The following is a 22,268-nucleotide window of genomic DNA, read 5'->3' as shown; positions in this document are numbered from 1 at the left end:
TGACCTATATACATTGTTTAAAAGTCAAATATTTGTGAATATATAACTATAAAGCCCAATAATTTTAGAATAAAAGTGGAACTATTCATCATAAAATTAGATGGTAGTATTTTAGGGAGGCTTCCTTTTTTCCTCTGTGTTAACTGTAAATTAATGTCATGTAGGACTTACTGGCTCAGGTGCTAGAGTCTTTTCTTGCAGTAGCTGGATGTCCAGCACTTCAATTCTGGTCAATTCAATTCAGCTCAGCTCAGCTCAACTCAACTCCAACACCTGGAGTTGGTGTAGACTCCATGGGTTAAGGGCTCAGTTTCACAAGACTGTCTACACTTCAGGCACCAGTCTCATATCCTGGGGAAATGGTCACCAGTTCTTCTGACTTGCCAGCTACAAATCAAAGGTTCCCCAACTCCCTCCTCAGGTTCAATAACTCAGACTCAGGAAAGCACTTAATGTTTACCAGTATGTCGTAAAGGATAGTACTCAGGAATAGCAAATGGAAAGATACATAGGGCAAGGTATGGGAGCAGAGGGATTGGCACAGAGCTTCCATGCCCTTCGTCTGTAGGTGTGCCTCCTCTCAACACTTCCATATTGAGGTGTTTGCTTCCAGCCTGGAAGCTCTCCACACTCCCTTGCTTAGGAAGGTTCCCTTAAGCAGGCAGGATTGATTAAATTATCGGCCCGTTGGCGAGTAATCTCAATCTCAGGCCCCTCACTCTTCCCTGGAGGTTAAGGGTAGGGCTAAAAGTTCCAAGCCTCTAATCACCTTGCTGGCCCTCCTGATGACCAGCTCCCATCTTGAAGCTATCCAGGGGTCCACCAGTCACCTATCAGCACAAACTCTGTTAAGATTGAGAGGGGCTTGCCATGAATAACGAAAGACTTTTTTTTATCACTCAGGAAATTTCAGGAATTTTAGCTCTGTGCCAGGAACCAAGGACAAAGACTACATCTATCTATCTGTCTACCTATCTGTCTATTTTTTTGTTTTTCCTGAGACAGAGTCTCGCTTTGTCGCCCAGGCTGGAGTGCGGTGGTGTGATCCGAGGTCACTGCAACCTCCACCTCCCAAGTTCAAGTGATTCTCTGGCTTTAGCCTCCTGAATAGCTGGGATTACAGGCATGCACCACCACACCTGGCTAATTTTTGTATTTTTAGTAGAGACGGGGTTTCACCATGTTGGTCAGGCTGGTCTCAAACTCTTAACCTCTTGATCCACTGGCCTTGGCCTCCCAAAGTGTTGGGATTACAGGCGTGGACCACCGCACCCAGCCCAGATATATATTTTTTACTATGTCACAGGGCTTTACCCCATCTGAAATCCGACATTGAATTTTTGTCTATTAGTATGTCTAGTGTGATATCAATTGGAGGGAGTGTTTTCTATTTTAGTATTAGTTGCATTATGTCTATTGACATTTAGTGTTTGGTTTTACATATTATCGGTGGCTTAAATGGTTCATTTAAGTGTGTATGTTTCTGAGATCAAATGGTGTCAATAAAAATGGTAAGGCTTAGGCATTGTTTTGTGACTGCTTCGAATCATACCTGTATTTCTTTATGTATAGTCCTAACAAAACAATAATAACCTCCTTTTATTTAGTGCAACACCAGTTATGAACAGTTAGTTACCTTACCAACTGCTTTACAGCTGTTTTACAGAGAAGCTTTCATTATTCCCTCCCTCAACACACATAATGTCAGTGATGAGGAAATTAAGATCCATAGAGTTTAAGGTCACTGAACTAAAAAGTAGCAGAGTTGAGATTTAATCTAGGTCTCTTGGGCTCTGACATCTGTGCTCTTGTCATTACATCTGCTTCTCCCTATTTGCATGTACACTTGACTTCCTGTAAAGGATGTAATAGAATCTGCACTGGACTGGAAATGAGGCCTTTGACTAGCTAGCTGTGTAACAGACAAATTACTGGGTTTGAATTTTATTTTTAAAGTAAGGAGCTGACTAGATAGTTTCTGAGGTCCCTATGGCTCTAAAAGTGTAAAACTGTAACAGGTGTACATAATTGCTTTGATAGCTATTTTTTTATGTCTATCAATTATGTGAAATTTACTAAAAGAGTCAATGTAAAACTTTAAAGATGTCCCACATTTTTAAACCTTTACCCTTGTAGCACTAGGCTGATAAACTTACCAAAGACTTCCTTGGTATTTCAGACAGATTATGAGGGACAAGCCAAGAAACTCCTGGAACTGATGGAAAACACAGATGTGATCATTGTTGCAGGAGGAGATGGGACACTGCAGGAGGTATGACTGTTTTTCTCTTTGAAGCTGTTTTGAAGGTGAGAAAAATGGAAATTAAATCCTAGAGTAATGATATAAAGTAATTGTAATTTAAATAAATTATTTAATTCATCGTTTTAGGATTGTTGCTTTCTGAAGCTAGTATAGCTAAATTTTTTTCATGCACTTCCATTTCATTGCTTTTTATAAACCTCTACCCAGCACATAGAAGAATTTTTATATTATCATATTTAAGTTTGATAACATTGAATATCATAGGAGATTAAATGGTGGTGGGTGGGATGATCTTATTATATTTGAAGACTTTTATGAAGTAGCCCTGTTTGTAATGAAATCATAGTTTCAACCATCAGATATGTTTCTTTTTTTTTTTTCAGAGTCTCAGGTATGTTTCTTATAAATAAATACAGATTCACCTATCCATTCTCATATTCTTTCCATTATATATATTATTATACTACATTTATAGGAAGAGGTATATATGATAAGATGTATGCATCTGCCTTGGTTTTATTATTACATGTTCTCAATGAGATACCACTATGCACCTATTAGAATGGCCAAAATTTCAGAACACTGACAACATCAAATGCTGGCAAGGATGTGGAGCAACAGGAACTCTCATTGTTGATAGGAATGCCACTTTGGTATAGCCACTTTGGAACAGTTGGGTGGTTTCTTACAAAACTGAACACACTGTTAACATATGGTCCAGCAATCTTGCTCCTTGGTATTTACAAAAGGAGTTGAAATCCTATGTCCACACAATTGCACATGTAGCGGCGTTATTCATAATTGCCAAAACCTGGAAGCAACCAAGATGTTCTTTAGTTGTGAATGAATGAATAAAGTGTGGTACATTCAGACAATAGGTATTATTGAGCACTAAAAGGAAGTGAGCTATTAAGCCATGAAAAGACATGGAGGAAACCTAAATATATGTTACTAAGTAAAAGAGGATACTCTGAAAAGACTATGTACTGTGTGATTCCAACTATTTGATATCTGGAGAAGGCAAAACTATGGAGACAGTGAAAACATCATTGGTTACCAGAAACTGAAGAAAGGGATGAATAGGCAGAGCACAGAGGATTGGTAGGGCAGAGAAACTATTTATTATGATACTGTAGGGGTGAATACATGGTGTTATACATTTGTGGAAACCCACAGAATGTTCAATACCAAGAGCGAACCCTAATGGAAACTATGGACTTTGGGTGATGATAATAATGTGTCAATGTAGGTCCATCAACTGTAACAAATGTGCCATTCTGGTGAAGGATGTTGATAAGGGGGGCAAGGTTCATCACATGTAGGGGCTAGGGGAACATGGGAAATCTCTGTATTCCTCTCAATTTTGCTGTGAACCTAGGACTACTTTTAAATAATAAAATGTATTAATAAAAATACCCTTAATGCTTACTTTGGTCCATTAAGGGCAGTAAGTATGTTACCCTGCAAGTACTCTTCTTTTCCATGCAGCAGACTGGTGTATTCATTACACATTGGAAGCCCCTAAAGAGCCCAATGCAGGTGATCCCACTCACTGATCAATTATTCAGTCCTGTATGCTATAATTCACATTCATACCTCATTCCTGATTGCCTGTTGTCCCCATTTGTCTGTTTTACCAGTATTCAAGGATCAGAAGCTAACAGCAGACATAGCACTGTCCTATGTTTGACTTAGTAATTACGTGAGCCTTACTAAGCTTCTTTTAAAAAGGCTATGCTAATGATTTTGTAATTGTTTTTATGGCTTTTTAATGAAGTGTGAAAAATATTGATAGCATGCCTACAAAGAATGAAGTAGACCTCTCAACAGCCCCATTTATTCCTGAAATTCAGTGAGGCAGGGGAACTTGAAGGGAGAAGACCTGGGTCAGGTTTACTGTACAAAATGTTTTTAAAGAAATTGTCTATTTGGTATAATTACAGTCATATAAAAATATGCACTGCTGATTAGGAAGGGGATTGGAGGGAAATATAGCAAAAAATAAACAAGTGATTAATAATTGGTTATGATGGGATTAGGAGAATTTTTTTTTCTTTAGGTATTTTTCACAGTTTTTACAAGAATACTATCCTTGATATTTGTCAATAAGAACTATTGGGTGCATACTCTCTGAGTGTAGCAAAGTGCTTTTCTCCTGTATGTGAACTTTATAGTAGTAAACTAGGGTTTTTTGTATAATTGATGTATATATCACATTTATAGAACTTAAAATATATTTTTACTAATACAACTTGGAGTTTTAAATAATTATTTTATCTTAGCCTTTGTTGTTTTGTTGATCCTAGGTCAAAAATACAATCTAATTTAGCTCTGATTGTACTGGAGAATACTCTATGTTTTAAGATCCAATGCACCTTTTAACAGAGCTTCTAAGAAGAAAACAGGAATAAGGTTATGGTCTATGAAAATTGAATCCAGTTCTTTGATTATAAAGGAAATACATATTGTTTATAATAATGTTTTATTGTATTTGTAGGTTGTTACTGGAGTTCTTCGACGAACAGATGAGGTGAGCTTTAGAGAAAGAGTAATTGCATTTTAACTTTTATTTTTCTGTTCTTTTTTCTTGCTCTTCTTTCTTTTACTTTTTTCTCTGTGTTTTAAAATGGGCACAAGTTGTGCTTTCTTGAATTTTAGAAAAGAAAATACTGCTACCCATGTCATAGGACACGTATGTTAACCCATGGGGACTTTTCCGGTTTGGTAAATGATGGCATCCAATAACTTGACAATGGTTATTTAAAATTTTACTGTGGAATCTTTTCTTCAAAGAACTTTTTAATAAATAAATTGTGCTATATTCATATAGTGGGAGTCATTTAACAGTTAAAATGAATGAACTAGGTGTATAAGTATCTACATTGTTAAATCTCAAAAGCATTGAATAAAAACAGCAGGTTGCTCAGGTATGTTATGCATTTCAGTGAAGTTTTAAAATTCAGAAAACAATACTATGTATTGTTAATGGATCCCTAGATATGTAGCAAAAGAATAATAATGTGGATGGAAAGGAATCACACCAGCCTCAGGATAATGGTCTCCTCTGGGAAGGGAGAGAGGAGAATAGGTTTAGGAGGGACTTTCATTTTATCTCTATCATTTTATTTCTTAAAACATACAAAGCAAAAAGGCAAATGTTAACATTTATTAAATCTAGGTTGTGGGCATATGGGTGTTTTGGTAGCATTATCTTTTGTACTTTTGTACAATAGTTAGAAGATCCTTCTCAGGCCCTTTGGTAATTGTAGATTGTGCTCAGAATTGTTTTGAACCTTATAATATCTATTGTATGTGTGACATTTAATTAAGTAAACTGGGATGTCAGTACCATCTATTACTTGAACTTGTTTATTCTCTTTGCCTTATTTGTACTTAAGATAGTTTATAAAGCACCTTCACCTGTCATTGGTCTCTGTATAAATGGTAGACATTTTTAGTTGAATTTTATCTTCAACTTTATCAAATAGTGTGACAACATAATACTATCTCTGTTGTACTAGTGCATTAATCTGATATGTTCAAAACCCTCATTATCTTAACCAAATTTCTTTCAAACAGATGTCATTAATGAGTACATAAATATTTCTTCCAAATTCTGAGTCATTTTGTTTTCATTGACTGCTTTGTTAGAAATTGCCCACCTAGCTGTATTTGATTACTGGTCTAGGGATGTGGGAAAGGAGATGGGGAGGCAGATACAGGATCAATTATTTGTTTTAGTGGACACACCTGTGCTTCTCCATTAAGCCTGATTTTCTGATCATAACAATAACACTTTCCTCTTCTTCCCCCCACACCCCAGGCTACCTTCAGTAAGATTCCCATTGGATTTATCCCACTGGGAGAGACCAGCAGTTTGAGTCATACCCTCTTTGCCGAAAGTGGAAACAAAGTCCAGTAGGTTGTCAATGTGGGGAATTAGCATTTGTGGGTGAGCGAGCCTGGGAATGAAAAATTTATGTGTATGCTATAACTGTTTTGAGTTTTGATAGCCTTAAACTTCAAATAATTAAGAGGACCTACATCAGAGTTCAACCTTTCAGTTCACTGGGAAGTTTTCCGACTGGGTTGTGGGACTCTTAGAAGAAGTCTCCGGGTCAGGTAGGGAGGTGAATACTTGATATCCTTTTTGTCACTTGTGAAGATAATATCCCTGACCCAAACTGTTTCTGTGTTTGTACATCCTAAGATTGTTTAATGAAGACAGATTTGCACTGATCATTTGTTTGCTTTAAGTATACACGATGACAAATAGCAAGTCCCTTGTGAAGATTGAACCAGAGCTCTGGCTTCATCATCTTGATATTAAAAATAGCTAAAACAAGTAAATACAGCCACATCCTTTGGGAATACCTAAGGTGGTAGGCAGTGTAGACAAAGTAGACAGGGAAAGCAGTATAGCCCTGACATCCAAATGAAATTGCTGTGAATCTAACAGTGTTTCTGGGAGCCAAGCAAATTGTTATTATTCTTTTTTTCTTGAAAGCATTATGTAAACAAAGCTTTGCTCTTTCAAGAAGATAAGAATCTTGAATTTGAGCTCTGACAGTGATTAGTAACATCATTTTAAGCTAATAGTTGTCAAGAAGACCCAAAGAAGTGGAGAGATAGCCGAGAGATCAGCTGTCTGATGGTTAATGTAAGCTTTGGGACACATTGGAGAAAGTCAATAAATATTTGTTGCATGATTTAATAAAAATTTTCTCTTGATTTTTCTGGTTATGATCTTCTAGAATTAACAATAATACTCAAGTGATTTTTTTGTTTGGGTTTAGATTTTTTTTTCTGCTTTGGAATTCTTTCATTAGGCTGGCTTTTGTGAATTTATTTTTGCTGTTGTAATTTCAAGAGTCAACTGTATATCTTTTAACAATTCTATATATATTTTTAATAAGCACTTTGGTCCATTTTTCCAAACACTAGGCATACACATAGATATATATCAGACCTTCATTCAAACTTCTTTCATGCTTCAAATCTTAATATAATGGGGATCATTCAGCTATTCATTAGCCATCCTGAGGCCCAGTTATAGGAGAGGCCATGGCAGTTGGTCATACTTTTTATTCCCAGTTTAGAATTTCTGGAGGGCAGTAGATAATGACAGTTAATTGCTCACATTTTTACTTCTCCAAAATGAATCCTCTGGTTCAGTTGTTGGTTACATTAGAGAGCTTGTTTTCCCCTTGTGTCAGTTTAGATTTTTTTGAATTGCTTTAGCCAGTATTTCAAATAGCATATGTCATTGACCCAGCGGTAGATCATTATCCTTGGAGAACCCCTTGCCTGTCCAAAAGCTAATTTACACAGAGTGTGGCAACCTCTGGGGTCTGAGAGAGTCTTCAGTTTAGGGGGAACTGATTTTCCCTTGTAGTTAAACTACTGTTGTTGCTGCTGCTATTTATAATTTAAAAATTTATAAAACTTAATTTATGAGCATACCCCAGGGCTCCTAGGTAATCAAGTAAGTCTGTCCTGAGTTAAGAATTCTGTAGGCCTCATAACATGGCAGATGCCTAAGGCTATTTAAAAAGAACAAGGCTTTGCTTTTTGCACTGCTGTCAAGATTTGTTGTACCATAGTTACTACAGACGAAAAAAGAATTTTGAATTTGGAATGTTGCAAGTAAATAATCCTAAAAGTGCTCTTCCATGCTACAGTGCTGCTTTATTTAGAACTTTTAGTTATTGGCAGGAGAATGATGAATTACAGGTTGCAATTTTAGCTGTCTTCTGCCAAGCAATTTAGGAAAGAAATTTGATGTGAAAAGACTTTCTGAGTTACAGCAATATTTTTTATTTGTTTTTTTAAGGTCAGCCTCTCAAAGGCATTTACTAAATCTCTCAATGTGTTAAATACTGTTCAGAGTAAGTACAGCACTTTAGGATCCTTTCTGATAGCTTTTTTCAGAGTTGATATATTCATATCAAATGACCTTAAACTTGTGAGCATGCTACTTACTTTCTCCTAAACTAAAACTCATATTCTAAACTGCTACCTCCTTCCCAAGTAGCATCTCTATACTGGAGAGAAAAAATGGTGTAAAATGAGGTGATAGAGAAACATGAGAAAGTATAATCGTTTCAACTTGTTTATTAGGGAACCCAGAGTTTAATCCAAGCATTTGAGTCCATGTATATATCTTGGGATTTTAAAGTATCTTAAGTTGTACCTACCTTTGTTAGAAACACTGGTTTAGGTGGATTTGATTCCTGTAAGTGTTTACACTTAGTCCTGACCACACTGATGGGAAGGGCTATAGAGCACCCAGATTTTAAATGTGGACATTTTCTTTGGCAGTCCATTGATACCCGTTTGATACCTCCAAAGCAGCCTTACAGGTTAAGATAGCACATCTTTGGAGACATGCATTTCATTTTGTAACATGCTGGCTCTGTCCTCTTGGTAATTTTGTTCAATCTCTCTAAACTTAAGTTTTCTTACCTGCGTTTATCAAATGCACACTAGTAGTACTTAATTCAGAAGATTGTTAAAAAGCTAAAATAGGGCTGGGCGCGGTGGCTCAAGCCTGTAATCCCAGCACTTTGGGAGGCCGAGGCAGGTGGATCACGAGGTCAAGAGATGGAGACCATCCTGGTCAACATGGTGAAACCCTGTCTCTACTAAAAATAGAAAAAAATTAGCTGGGCATAGTGGTGCATGCCTGTAATCCCAGCTACTCAGGAGGCTGAGGCAGGAGAATTGCCTGAACCCAGGAGGTGGAGGTTGCGGTGAGCCGAGATCACGCCATTGCACTCCAGCCTGGGTAACAAGAGCGAAACTCCGTCTCAAAAAATAAAAGCTGAAATAGGTCTAGTTAGGTAAGTGAAATTATGCATAGTAAAGTATCTGATACAGTGAAGACTTTATTCATTTTATTAAAAATTCATTTGGGGGGACAAACAGTAAATAACAAATACGTTGACTACAATTACTGATTCTAGATTCTATAAGTAAACCAAATATAAATCAAAACAGATAAGTCTCTGTTCTATTGCTAGCTGCTTCACCTGGAAAATTTTGTTTGTTGTTGTTTAAAAAAGGAAAGAATGTTTTATAGTCATTTAAATCAGTTACCATGGGATGGCAACAATTTCTGTAAAATTCACAGTATCAACCAGGTCTGCACATAGCAGAATAGATTAGGAGGGGCCCTATTTGATTAGGAACTGTCCTTTTTTGAATGGAAATTAAAGTACTTTCTAAATTATTTCTACTTGTAGTTGTACTTAAACTCTAGACAAAATAATTATTTTACTTTATTAATCATAATTACAAGATTTATTTTTCCAAAATATAGCTATGTAACAATAGAGGCAATAGGAAACTAACACTGATATGCCTTTACAAAAAACATGAAATACTTATGGATAAATTTAACAAAATATGTGTAAGATTTATATGATGGAAACTACAAATCACTGAAAAGAGAAATCAAGAAGACCTAAGTAGACACTTCTTTGTTCATGGATTGCAAAGCTCAGTACTGAGATGTCATTCTCTCCAAACTGATATATAAATCCAATACAATCCCAATCAATATTTCATAAGGCTTTTTGTAGAAATTGACAAATTGAATCTAAAATTTATAAAGAAAAATGAGGTAAAATAACCAAAATAATTTTGAAAAAGAACAAAGTTTAAGGATTTACTCTATCTAATTCCAAAACTTATCCTAAAGCTACAGTGATCAAAACAATGTGGTGTTGGCAAAACAAGAGACATAAATCAGTAGAAGAAAGAATCCAGAATTAGACCCACACACACGGACAATTGATGTTTCAACAAGGGCACCAAAGCCATTCAATGTGTAATAGAAAAGACAGTTTTTTCAACAAATAGTATTGGATACAAAAATCAAACTTCAACCCATACCTCACACTATATATAAAAATTAGCACAAAATGGATTGTAAACCTATATATAAAACATAAAAGTGTAAAGCTTCTAGAAGAAAATCTTTAGACTTTAGGGAAATGCAAATTAAATCTACCATGAGATGCCACTACACATCTATGAGGATAGCATAAACAAGAAGAAACAAAGAAACAAAAACCTGAGAACTACGTGCAGCAACTGAAACTCTTGGGTATCACTGGTGCCAATACAAAATGGTAGTCACTTTAGAAAATGGTTTGGCAGTTGCTTATAAAATTAAACATATACTTATCATATGAGCAGCAATCACACTTATAGGTATTTTTCCAAAAGAAATGAGGACATATGTCCATATGAAAACCTATACATGAATATTTATAGTAACTTTATTCCTAACTGCCAAAAACTGGGAGCAATGCCAACGTCCATCAACTGGTGAATGGATAAACAAATTACAGTACATCCATACAGTGGAATATTGATAGTCTATACAATATTACAGCCAATAGTGTAAATGAACCTTAAGCTCATGCTAAGAGGAAAAAGCTGAACTGGAAAGGCTTCATACTTTTCAATTCTGTTTTATGACATCCTGGGAAAGGCATTAGGTTTCTTAGGTTTCTGTAGACACAGAAAACAAAGTAGTTGTCAGGAGCAGAAGGTGCAGGGAGTGTACTGGATACAGAGGGTTATGAAGGAACTTTTTGGGATGTTAAAAATGTTATATATATTCGTCATGGTGGTAGTTATATGACTGCAGCATTTGTCAAAATGTGTAAAACACTGCCTAAAAGTATGAATTTTACTGTGTATATATCATACCTTAATTAATCTAACTTTAAAGAAAGAAGTTACACTTCCAGTTTCCAGTTCCACATGTAAGGAGCTTGGAAGTTTCCACTTTGTCCTGACAATAAAAGGTTGAACAGCCTGAAAACTCAACATCTCTTCTTCTATCTGAGGAATAAAGGAGGACATAGGGCAAACTGCTGCCCACAAGATTGGAGAGACAAATACAGGGGGTTTTGACTTAATGAGACACACACTGGAAACCAGTGCCAGGGTAGGAAAACCTGAGCTGTAATTGGTAAACTGCTGAAGTTCAGTGCGATCAGCTCTGAGAGGAGTCCCGGTCTACTGCGATACAGTCATAAGGAGCCCCCCACAGTATCATGAGGTATACCTCCAGGAGCTCACAATATCAGAGAAAAATTGCCTTATGCTTTTGGCACTGGTAGGGGAAAGGAACCATTTTGAAATATGCCAACAGTATTCTATTCTTCTTAACAAGGCCTGGCCTCGGGAGAAACAAGTTAACCGGAGCCTAACCTGTTGGAGTATTCTCAATGGTCAGCTGCCTGGGGAAGGGAAATACTTAATTCTAGTCAGCTCTAGCCTTTCATGTGGCAGAAGGGAAAAAGCCAATTCCAGCCCACTCTAGCCATCTGTCCCACCTAAGGGAACAGAAAAAAACTGAGAAACGCTGGTGAAGTTCAAAGTCCAGAGACGTAGGCTCATTAAAGCCTAAGACCTAGTCATTGCTTCCCCTCCCTTCACACATTACTCCTACATTGCTAAAGGCCTATTTACAGCAGTGCTTTTTACCCGGTATGTCATTTCAGACTACCAATTACAAGGCATACTAAAAGGCAAAAAATATGACTCAAAGACACAGAGCAAGCCTCAGAGGCAGATGTGGTAAGGATGTTTGAATTAGCTGACTGGGAATTAAAACGATGATTAAGACACTAAAGAGTCTAATGGATAAAGTAGACAGCATGCAATAACAGATGGGCACGGTAAGCAGAGAAATGGAAGTCCTAAGAAAGAACCCAAGATACTAACACAAATGAAGAATGCCTTTGATAGGCTTACTAGTAGACTGGACATAGCTGAGGAAAGGATCTGTGAGCTGAATGATACCTCAGTAGAAAGTCTGAAAAGCAAAAAGCAAAGAGAAGAAGGGTATGGTCCCAGGACCTTCCACAGAGACCAAAATCCACAGATGTTCAAGTTTCCAATATAAAATGAAGTAACATTTGCCTGTGACCTATGCACATCTTCCCATACATTTTAGTCACCTCTAAATTACTTACAATACCTAATATGATGTAAATAATTGTACTGTATTGTTTAGGGAATAATGACAAGAAAAAGTCTACAATACAGTGTTTAAAAAAATAATTTTAATCCAGTTGGTTGAATCCATGAATGCAGAACTTACGGATGTGGAGGGCTGAGTATAATACAAATTAGATCAGAAATCAATGAAATTGAAAACAGGAAATTAAATCAAACCAAAAGCTGGTGCTTTGAAAAGTTCAGTATAATCAATAAGCTTCTAGTCAGGCTAAGAAAAAAGGATACAAATTACTAATGCTAGAAATGAAAGAGAGGACATCACTACAGAGGCTATCACTTTCAATACTATGGACACTAAAAAGATGATAAAGGAATAGTGTGAACAGCTTCATACCCACAAATCTGATAACCTAGATGAAATGGACCAATTCCTTAAAAGACACAATTTGCCAAAACTCACAAGAAAAACTAATCTGTAGTTGAATGGATTGATAAAGTGTGGTACATTCAGACAATGGAATATATCCAACAAAAAAAAGAATTGAGGTATCCAGTCATGAAATAATATGAGAATACCTCAAATGCATGTTATTAAGTGAAATAAGTCAGTCTGAAAAGCTATCTGCTGGATGATTTTAATTGTATGACATTTGGAAAAGGCAAAACTATAGAGAAAATAAAAAGATCAGTGGTTGCCAAGGGTTAAGGTTAGGGTATGAAAAGCTGGAACACAGAGGATTTTTAAGGCAGTGGAAATGCTCTGTGTGAAATACTCTAATGGTGTATACATATCATTATACATTTATCCGGACCCACACATTGTAGAAGACTAACAGTGAACCCTAGTGCAAACTATGGACTTCTTAAATTAAAGTTCTGGGATACATTTGCAGAACACACAGGTTTGTTACGTAGGGAAACCTGTGCCATGGTGGTTTGCTGCACCTCTCAACCCATCACCTGGCTATTAAGCCCTACATGCATTAGCTGTTTGTCCTGATGCTCTCCACCTCCCGACTCACCCCACAAACAGGCCCTGGTGTGAGTTGTTCCCCACCCTGTGTCCACGTGTTCTCATTGTTCAGCTCCACTTATGAGCAAGAACATGCGGTGTTTGGTTTTCTGTTCCTGTGTTACAAACTGTGGACTTTGGGTGATAATGATGTGTGAATGTAGGTTCATCAATTGTAACAAATATACCGTGCTGGTGGGGATGTTGATACTGGAGAAGGCTGTGCATATGTGGGATAGGGATAAACAGGAAATCTCTGTACCTTCCTCAATTTTGCTATGAACCTAATACTGCTCTAAGAAAATGAAGTCTTAAAAAAAGGTTTAAGAAAATTACAGAAGTTATTTCAAACTTAGATAATTCTACTTGCTTAAGTAAGCATTAAGGAAGGGCTGTTAGTTTCTCCTTAGTTTGAATAACATTGCTATGGCCCTTCTGTGGTTATTCTTTCTCATTGTTCATTCTAATTGTATATTGACCCTGTGTCCCACCATTAAAATGCGTTGATTTGGGACAATTTGAATATCAATAAGGCAAATAACTGTAATGTATTAAGATATATCAAATATTTTTAAATCACTGAATGAGGTAACAGGTGAATAAAAATGAAAAACTGGTCACTTTCGGAGGATACTAGGAAATCAATGTGTTATTTTGAAAACTGATTTTTAAAAAGTTTAAAAATCAAGTATTCTGACTTTCTTATATGACCTATATTTCAGGGTATCCAAATTATTAATGAAAGAAAGTTTCTCTTTGCAGACCAGATAATAAACTGGAAGGAATAATAGAATTTAAAAATTACCAGTTTGCAAGTCTGTTAATTAATCCATGTAGACCGTGATTATTGATCATTTCCACCATCACAAAAGAAGAGACAGCAGATATCAAGTACCTTGTGGTGCAAGTACATACCACCATGTGGAGTATTTTTGCCAAAAGCTTAAGGCTGAACACGTTACAGATTTTCTATTCTAGATAAGATTTTCAGAAAGTACAAGGAATGGAGGTGCATGTTAATACCACGGGGATACAATCAGTAAAATCCAAACCTTAGAAACTCAGTAATATAAACAACCTGTTTCCTCAAGTATGGAAGAGAAGAGGAAAGGGAATCTATAAATTGGAAGAAACCTGAAACCTATAAGCCAGTTGCAATTACTACATCTTATTTGGATCCTGATTTGAACAAAGAAACTAAAATACATATGCTTTAATTGGGGAGATTTGAACATTGAGTAAGTATATTTTGATATAAATGAATTGTTTAATGTTTTAGGTATGAAAATGGTATTTCACTTTTTTTAAAAAAGGTTTTGTCTTTTGGAGTACATAATGAATAATTTATGGATGAAGTGTGAAGATACCTAGGGTTGCTTTAATTGATAGAGGATAGGCGCAATGAGTGGCGGATATAGAAGGAAATAAGTTTTGCCATGAGTTGGTAATTGCTGAAGGCTGGATGAGGAATGTATGGGTTCATGGCATAATCATCTATACTTTTCTATATGCTGGAAATTTTATAGAATAAAATAATGCATTCAGTGAATATTAAATGCCTATTATGTGCCATGCACTTTGCTAGGTGTAGGTTTTTATATTGGTCAATAAATGGGTGTAAATTATCACTAACCTTGTAGAACTTTCGATCTCCAGAGGAGACAGATGGTAAAGTAAATAAAGAAATACGTATCATGAATTGTGATGTATCTGCTGTGGAAAGTTTTGAGAGCAGTTCAATGATAGAGATTAGGGAAAGACATACCTCTAGGCTGGCTGGGATAGGTCTCTGAGGTGGTGATGGTTCAGCTCAGATCTGAAGGAAGAGACTAGCCAGCCATGCACAGACTGCAGACTGTTCCCAGGAGGGGTGGGCACACCGGGCAAGGAAGCGTGTGGTGTGGGTGCGCTCATTTTCTCTGCTCCGAGAGACAGCGTATCTTACTGTGTAGCCACTTGCTGATTTAAAATTTCTTTTATGGACTATCTGTTGTATGTTTATGTATGTCTAACCCTGGATCTAATAAATTGCAAACTCTAGAACTGCTTCCAAGCCTGGCATAGTTTCACATGTGCTACATAGATGTCAATAGTACATGCCTTTTGATGAATATATTTTTTAAGCTATAGGCTCCCAAATGACTATCAGAATGTAGATAAGAACAGTCTGTGTTAAAAAGACTCAGCAATTAAAATGAAGTGCATCCTAGCAGTCCTGGAAAATAAGAGAAATATGTCTCTGATTCTGGATTATATTTTGCTAAGATAACTATAATAAACCCCACCCTTTAGTTACCCTTCTGGCTCTAGAGCAAGAATATTGTTTCTGCAAATGCCTGAATTTCTTACAATGAATAAAAAATGTTGTTATTATTTAAGTATCATATTTTCCAATGGCAAATAGGGGTCAGGTACAACATAGAGACTCAGTAAATGTTAAATGAATAAATGAGCAGTGCCTTGTATGAACTTCTAGCCAAAGCTTTCTCTCTGAGTCCCTATCAGAGCCTTTCACCGTATTTGTGTCAGTAATTCTTCATACTACGTTCTGCTCTAATCTAAGCTACCATTACTTTGAGCAGGAAAGAGAGCGAGATTGTATTTGAGTGTGTGCTTTGAGTGCATGTGGCAGTTTTGCGGGGGAGACGTTGCCTGTTTTTTGCAATGTGATCATTTCCTTCTCTCTTTTAGACATATTACTGATGCCACGCTTGCCATTGTGAAAGGAGAGACAGTTCCACTTGATGTCTTGCGGATCAAGGTAGATCTTTTCTTTACATATTGAAAAAATTATGAAAGTAATACACAGTTACATGTTAAAGAGAATCAAATGTAGCAGTTCAAATGAGGTTACAATGAAAAAAAATAGTTGCTCCTCCATTCCTACCCCAAGTATTACTCCCTAGAGAAAATAATTTTACCTGTTAATTCTAGTTACCGCTAATTAATATGCTTTTGCTCCTATTTTTAAAATGTGGCTAAAAACATAATATTTATCAGTGTAGTCATTTTTAAGTGTACAGTTCAGTAGTGTTAAGTATACCTAACTACTTTTTTTTCTTTTTTTGAGAAGGGGTCACTGTCTGTTGCCCAGGCTGGAGTGCAGTGGCACGATCTCAGCTCACTACAGCCTCCCCGGTTTAAGGGGTTCTCCTCCCTCAGCCACCCAAGCAGCTGAAATTACAGACGGCCACCACCACAACTGGCTAATTTTAACTACTTTTTGATTGATGGGTTTCAGACCTTATCTTTGACCTCTTCGTTATACAGACGTACCTCGTTTTATTATACTTCGATTTATTGCATTTCATAGATATTGTGCTTTTTACAAATGGAACATTTGTGTCAACCGTGCCCCAAGCAAGACTACCAGTGTCATTTTTCCAACAGCATGTGCTCACTTCATGACTCTGTGCCACATTTTGGTAATTCTCACAATATCTCAAACTTTTTTATCATTACTGTATTGTTACGGTGATCTGTGATCAGTGATCTTTGATGTTACTGTTGTAATTGTCTTGGGGCCCCATGAATTTTGTTTTCCTTTCTTCTTCATGCACTGATGTCTGGACTCTTCACCACGACGTCATTGGTCATGATGAAAGTGATTTAAATTGCAGTTGCTCTTTCAGCAAATAATAAAGCTAACTTGTTTTCACAAAATAGGATGGCTATGCTGAAATTTCAGCCTAGGAAAGGTACTATACAGATTTAAATAATATAATATATTATTTAAAATACTGTTATCACCAAAGGAGGTACAGCAGGATACATCTCTTAATAACTGATTTATTCTTTCTTATATATGTGTTAGAAGTAATGCATCTCAGAGTATCTGAGATTTAACTGGAAATTCTTGCTGTGCTTATATTTAAATGTCTCTTATCTCCTTTATGTTTTTCTTTGAAATATACTGACTTTGTGAGTTGATGAAACCAGTGTCAAATTTACCACACGCTCTGTGTATTGATGACACAACCCAGGAAGCAGAAAACTTTAAAAATCAGTTCTTAGAAAATGTAGTACGCAGCCTCTACTCTGGTTTCTGAGGAACCCCGCTAAGTTGGATACATTTTCTATTTTTTCCTTTATTTCTGAAAATTAATTTCAGAATATGGGGGAAAAGATTATAGACAGAGCCTTGTACTACAAGCATTATAGATAAAGCCTGATACCACATTTTTCTTATTTAAAGAACAACCAAACCCCATTAAATATATGTCTGAAGATTCTCCAAAGATAAAAAAGAATAGTCCTTGGAAACAATAATAATGCCTTATCTTTAGCTTTTTTCATTGCTCAATCTGTGTTCACATTTCACTTGAATCTCCTACTCGGTGAGGAAGACAAGGTGAGATTTGTATCTTCATTTGACAGGTTAGGGAAAAAAAGAATCCTTTGATTATGACTAGTTGTGCCGGAGATGTAACTGGAATTCAGATTTTCTTTCTCATGGTCTGTTGGTTTTTCCACTTAACTGCTTTGTCCAGGTGGCATTATAGTTGGCACCATTCCGTAATTTCTGAAGAGCAGTTTTCCCATATAAACAGACACCTGTAATGCCTGATACTTGACTTTAGAGTAGTTACTGGGGAGGTTTATGGAATTCTTTCTAGCTTTTTCTTTCTGTTTTTTCATCTAGACTCTTTAAGACTCTGCCAACCCAGAACCAAATAAGGCATAGAGGGGAGTTCATGGGGAGTTAGAACCTTTCCCTTTTCCCTATTTGTCATTCCTGGCTAATTACATGGACTCCTTTTTAGACCGTGGCTCTGATCATACTCTTTAGATGATGCTTGAAGCTGCTTCAGAACTGCTTTAGAGCGCCTTCTACTTTGTTTCTTCCTGATCTAGAATCTGAAATTTCTAGATTAGGCATCTATCTGGTTTGTAGGACTTGCTTTCTTTTCAGTGTTCTTTACGTGTTTATTTCATCCAGCTCACTCAGTTATTTTCTTCCACAAACCCTAGGTCATTTTCTCCCAGGGATTTACTCTTTCTAGGGGAATCTGTGAATTGGGGCAGCACATCTCCTTTGCTGTGAAGATGTGGCCATGTGCTTGTCTTTCTCTTTTTTTGTTTTGTTTTGTTTACCGACCCATCTATCTTATAACCTGACCATCTACCCAGACCTTCAGTGGGTTCAGATACAGTGGTACTTTGTCTGTTATTGGCTTCTACTTTGTCTGTCATCTGACCTTCCTTATTTTTTCTGTGTTCATCTATACCCCAACAGGGACTAGTCTCTCCATGACTGGTCCTCAGGGCTCTTCTGAATCCTGACAGCCCTATGCCTATCTGGAATACTAATTATTTTCTAGATCTGCTCACACATATTCTGCCGTGATTGTTCATTTCCTGTTGTCCACAGCCATTCCCACCTTTTGGTAGGACATAGCATTCCACATCAGTGGAACTTTGAGATGACAAGGCTTTTTATTTAATTCTAACAGAATATTCCTAAAATTCTTCCCCTGAGATGAAGAAAGAGAAAACAGGGTTAGAGGATCAGCCAGCAAGCCTCAAGTACTTATCTCAGCACGTCTTGCCTATACTACATGCTTTAAAATAGCATTTATCAAGAAATATTAATTACACAAAAATGTCCTCCCAGAGAAGGGGTGCATAATTAACATCTCAGGAAGGCTGTATATTATGCTTCCTCTTTTGGAAATACATAATGTACATTAACATGTTAAAGACTCAGGCCGGGCGCAGTGGCTCACACCTGTAGTCCCAACACTTTGGGAGGCCGAGGCGGGTGGATCACGAGGTCAAGAGATTGAGACCATCCTGGTCAACATGGTGAAACCCCGTCTCTACTAAAAATACAGAAAATTAGCTGGGCATTACAGGTGGCGCGTGCCTGTAATCCCAGCTACTCAGGAGGCTGAGGCAGGAGAATTGCCTGAACCCAGAAGGCAGAGGTTGCGGTGAGCCGAGATCACGCCATTGCACTCCAGCCTGGGTTAACAAGAGTGAAACTCCGTCTCAAAAAAACAAAACAAAACAACATATTAAAGACTCTAAGAACTGCAGTAAACATAACTTGCTTCAAACCAAGTAAGTTTGGTATTTTCCAGATTATTTCCAGATTATTTCACCATGGAATCTTCTGTCAGCAGCAGCAGTAGCAGCAGCAGCCACATCCTCAGACATAACACTTGTTAACAAGTTATGACATTTGAGGAAATGCTGCTATGGACACATACTGTTGTTTCTCTCCCTTAGGCTAGAATCACCTTCTTCTCTCCTTTCTCTTCTTTCCAGAGCTTTCCAGCTTCCCCTAATCTGGGTACCTTGCTTTTTAAATGCTGGCCAAATAGTACAAAGTTGCAGTTAGATAGCAGGAAGAAGTTTTGAGATCTATTGCACAGCAGGGTGACTATAGTAGATAATAATGTATGTTTTAACATAACTAAAAGAATAAACTTCAAAAGTCTCAAAAAAATATTCATCACCTAATTTACTTATCCACAAAAAAGATAAGTAAATTAGGTGATGAATATTTAATCAGCTTGATTTAATCATCCCACATTTCATACACATGTAAATCACATTGTACCCCATAAACATATACAAGTGTGATTTATCAATTAAAAATAACTCATGTTTTGTTTTAAAATTTATATTATGTTTTCCTTGACCATCCATCTCCTTAGCTGCCCCCCCGCATTGTACAGTTGTACCTACTTCCCTAATACTCTAGGTATCTCAATATAAATCAGAAGCCTGGTGTATAAAAACTTATCACACTATTATACTTACTTAGCAGTTTTGTTAAGGTGAAGGCATTAAGTGGGATTTAATTTAGATAATATTGAGATTCAGTTCTAGATCATAGAATTAAGAGGGACAAACATCAGAGGGGGTTGAGTAAACAAGATAATGAGGCTGTAAAATCATAGCAGAACAATGGAAAGACTAGACATTTAGCTTGGAGAGCATAAAGGCTAGGGAGGGAATGTAAGCACTTGGAGGCAGGGAGTATGTTAGCCTGTTCACCTGTGCGTCCTCAACTCCCAGCACCATGCTTGGCTGAGTCGGGGTTCCAGCAATATTGAGTGGATGAGTAAAAACTTACCTGTCTTCAGGTACATGAGAGGTGACGTTTGTGAAATTCCAGTGAGAGTAGGGATATTTTTGGCTGATATAAAAGCTTTATGAGATTATTCTGTCGCCTCATTTTATGATTAAAAATAGTAATTTTAAAATTATATTTATTATAAATTCTATTTACTATTGGTCACTCACTGCTAGCAGGGGAGGATACAGTGGTGATAGCCCTTTATACACTCATAGGAGATAATGTAGAGAAGTTTTAGTTTTAAGCAAAAGATGACCCTGTTTTCAGAGGCAGAAGCCAATGTTCAAAAGTTAAGTGACCTGCCTAGGATCACTTAGGTATTCTGTGAGGATTCTTACTTCAAAATAATTGTTCTACGTTATTATACCATTTTATAAATCTTTAGTGATCAGCATGTAACATTCCTAAGAAATAATACAGTCTTTATTTATTTTGTTTTTTTGAGATGACATCTCGCTTTGTAGCATAGGCTGGAGTGCAGTGGCGCAATCTCGGCTCACTGCAACCTCCTTACAGTTCAAGCAGTTCTCCTATCTCGGCCTCTCAAGTAGCTGGGATTACAGGCATGAGCCACCATGCCCAGCTAACTTTTGTATTTTTTTAGTAGAGACAGGGTTTCACCGTGTTGGCCACTCTGGTCTTGAACTCCTGACATCGTGATCCACCCACCTTGGCTTCCCAAAGTGCTGGGATTACAGGCATGAGCCACCGTGCCCAGCCAAAAATAATACAGTCTTTAAATGATCACTTATACTTTGATAAAATCATCACTTACTATACCCCAAAATTCCAGAGTCATATTTGACTCCCCCAGTCAGTCAAGAAATTATATTGTTTCTATTATCTCCAAAATATGTCCAAAATCAAGCTTTGTTTCTTGCCTCTATTCTGGAACTCTGGTTCCAGCTGCTTCATCTTTTGTCTGGATCATTGCAGGAGTCCTCTAGCTCTTATCATTCCCGCTGCCCTTGCCTCCCTACAGTCTGTGGGCAGCACAACAGCCAGTGTATGGTCGGAAGTTAGAGCACGGCGCTTCTCTGCCCAGAGCCCTTCAACAGCTTCGCATCTCTGAATAACACCGAAGTCATTCAAAGGCCTTCAAGGCCAAGCACAGTCCAGTGTGAATTCTTTGGGCTTCCTCCCCACGGCATACATAGTTTTCTGATGTTAGAGGTCTGTTCTAGCTCCACTTCTTTCAGCTTCCTGTAGAGAACATCCAGGCTTGGCTCTCTCCACAGCTTCTGACTGCTTGGGTACTATCACCCCTGGGCTAGGATCTTAGATGGAGAACTGTCAAGACGACTCAAAGCCATGCTATATTCCCCAGTCTCCACTAGGCACCCAGAAAACTACTATGTCCTTGCTGTACCAGCCAGTGAGTTGCTGCACCTTCTCCTTTGTTCTCCGTCATTTCTCTCTGGTTCCCTTGTCCCTTGCTAGAGCAGGTACAGAGAGTGAAAATGCAAGTCTACTGCACGAGCAGATACTAGATAAAGGGATGAGAGGCCAGTGTCCCTTCCTTGCAGGCTTCTCTTACTGTGTTTGGTTCTCCTAGAAATTTCTCTGATTCTCATCATTCCAAAGCAGGTGACTTGCTTTTGGCTAGTGGAAACGGAAGTGAAGGTCGTACTGAGGGAAGCACTCTTTCCCTTGCGGAGAAGACTGCATGCTTTCTCCAGGCAGCGACTTGCACTGCCAGGATTTGCCTCCAGTTCCTACTCTTCTGCTTGTACTGGCTGTGGGAGGAATCAAGCTGGTTCTGCCCGCTTTTAGCAACTTCTGTGGAGTCTTAGGTAGTATTTGGTAGCTCTCTTTAAACTGGGGAATGTCGGGTGGGTGCGGGGGGGCGCCTGGGTGCCTGTCAGTTTTCAGCGTTTAGACTTTAGATGAAATTCTGAGCTACAGGAAAAATTCCATTTAGAATC

General features: G+C 37.5%; 1 protein-coding gene across 11 annotated transcripts in view; it reads left to right on the top strand.

Moving 5' to 3' along the window:
• The window catches only part of AGK (acylglycerol kinase), a 148,235-nt gene that overhangs the window by 92,578 nt on the left and 33,389 nt on the right, over positions 1 to 22,268 (top strand). For all 11 annotated transcript variants that reach the window (XR_013524200.1, XR_013524199.1, XR_004728168.3 and 8 more), the window contains 4 exons: positions 2,180 to 2,272; positions 4,761 to 4,793; positions 6,087 to 6,181; positions 15,948 to 16,017. Coding sequence is in view for 7 of the 11 variants with exons in the window: in XM_035254575.3 (XP_035110466.1) it covers positions 2,180 to 2,272; positions 4,761 to 4,793; positions 6,087 to 6,181; positions 15,948 to 16,017 (291 nt within the window). In the remaining 4 variants the exon portion in view is untranslated. The remainder of the gene's footprint in view (positions 1 to 2,179; positions 2,273 to 4,760; positions 4,794 to 6,086; positions 6,182 to 15,947; positions 16,018 to 22,268) is intronic.

The sequence above is a fragment of the Callithrix jacchus genome, chromosome 11 (assembly GCF_049354715.1).
Source record: "Callithrix jacchus isolate 240 chromosome 11, calJac240_pri, whole genome shotgun sequence".
NCBI lineage: Eukaryota > Metazoa > Chordata > Mammalia > Primates > Cebidae > Callithrix > Callithrix jacchus.
Note: the sequence above shows the minus strand (reverse complement) of the source record. Positions and strands in the feature narration are given on the sequence as shown.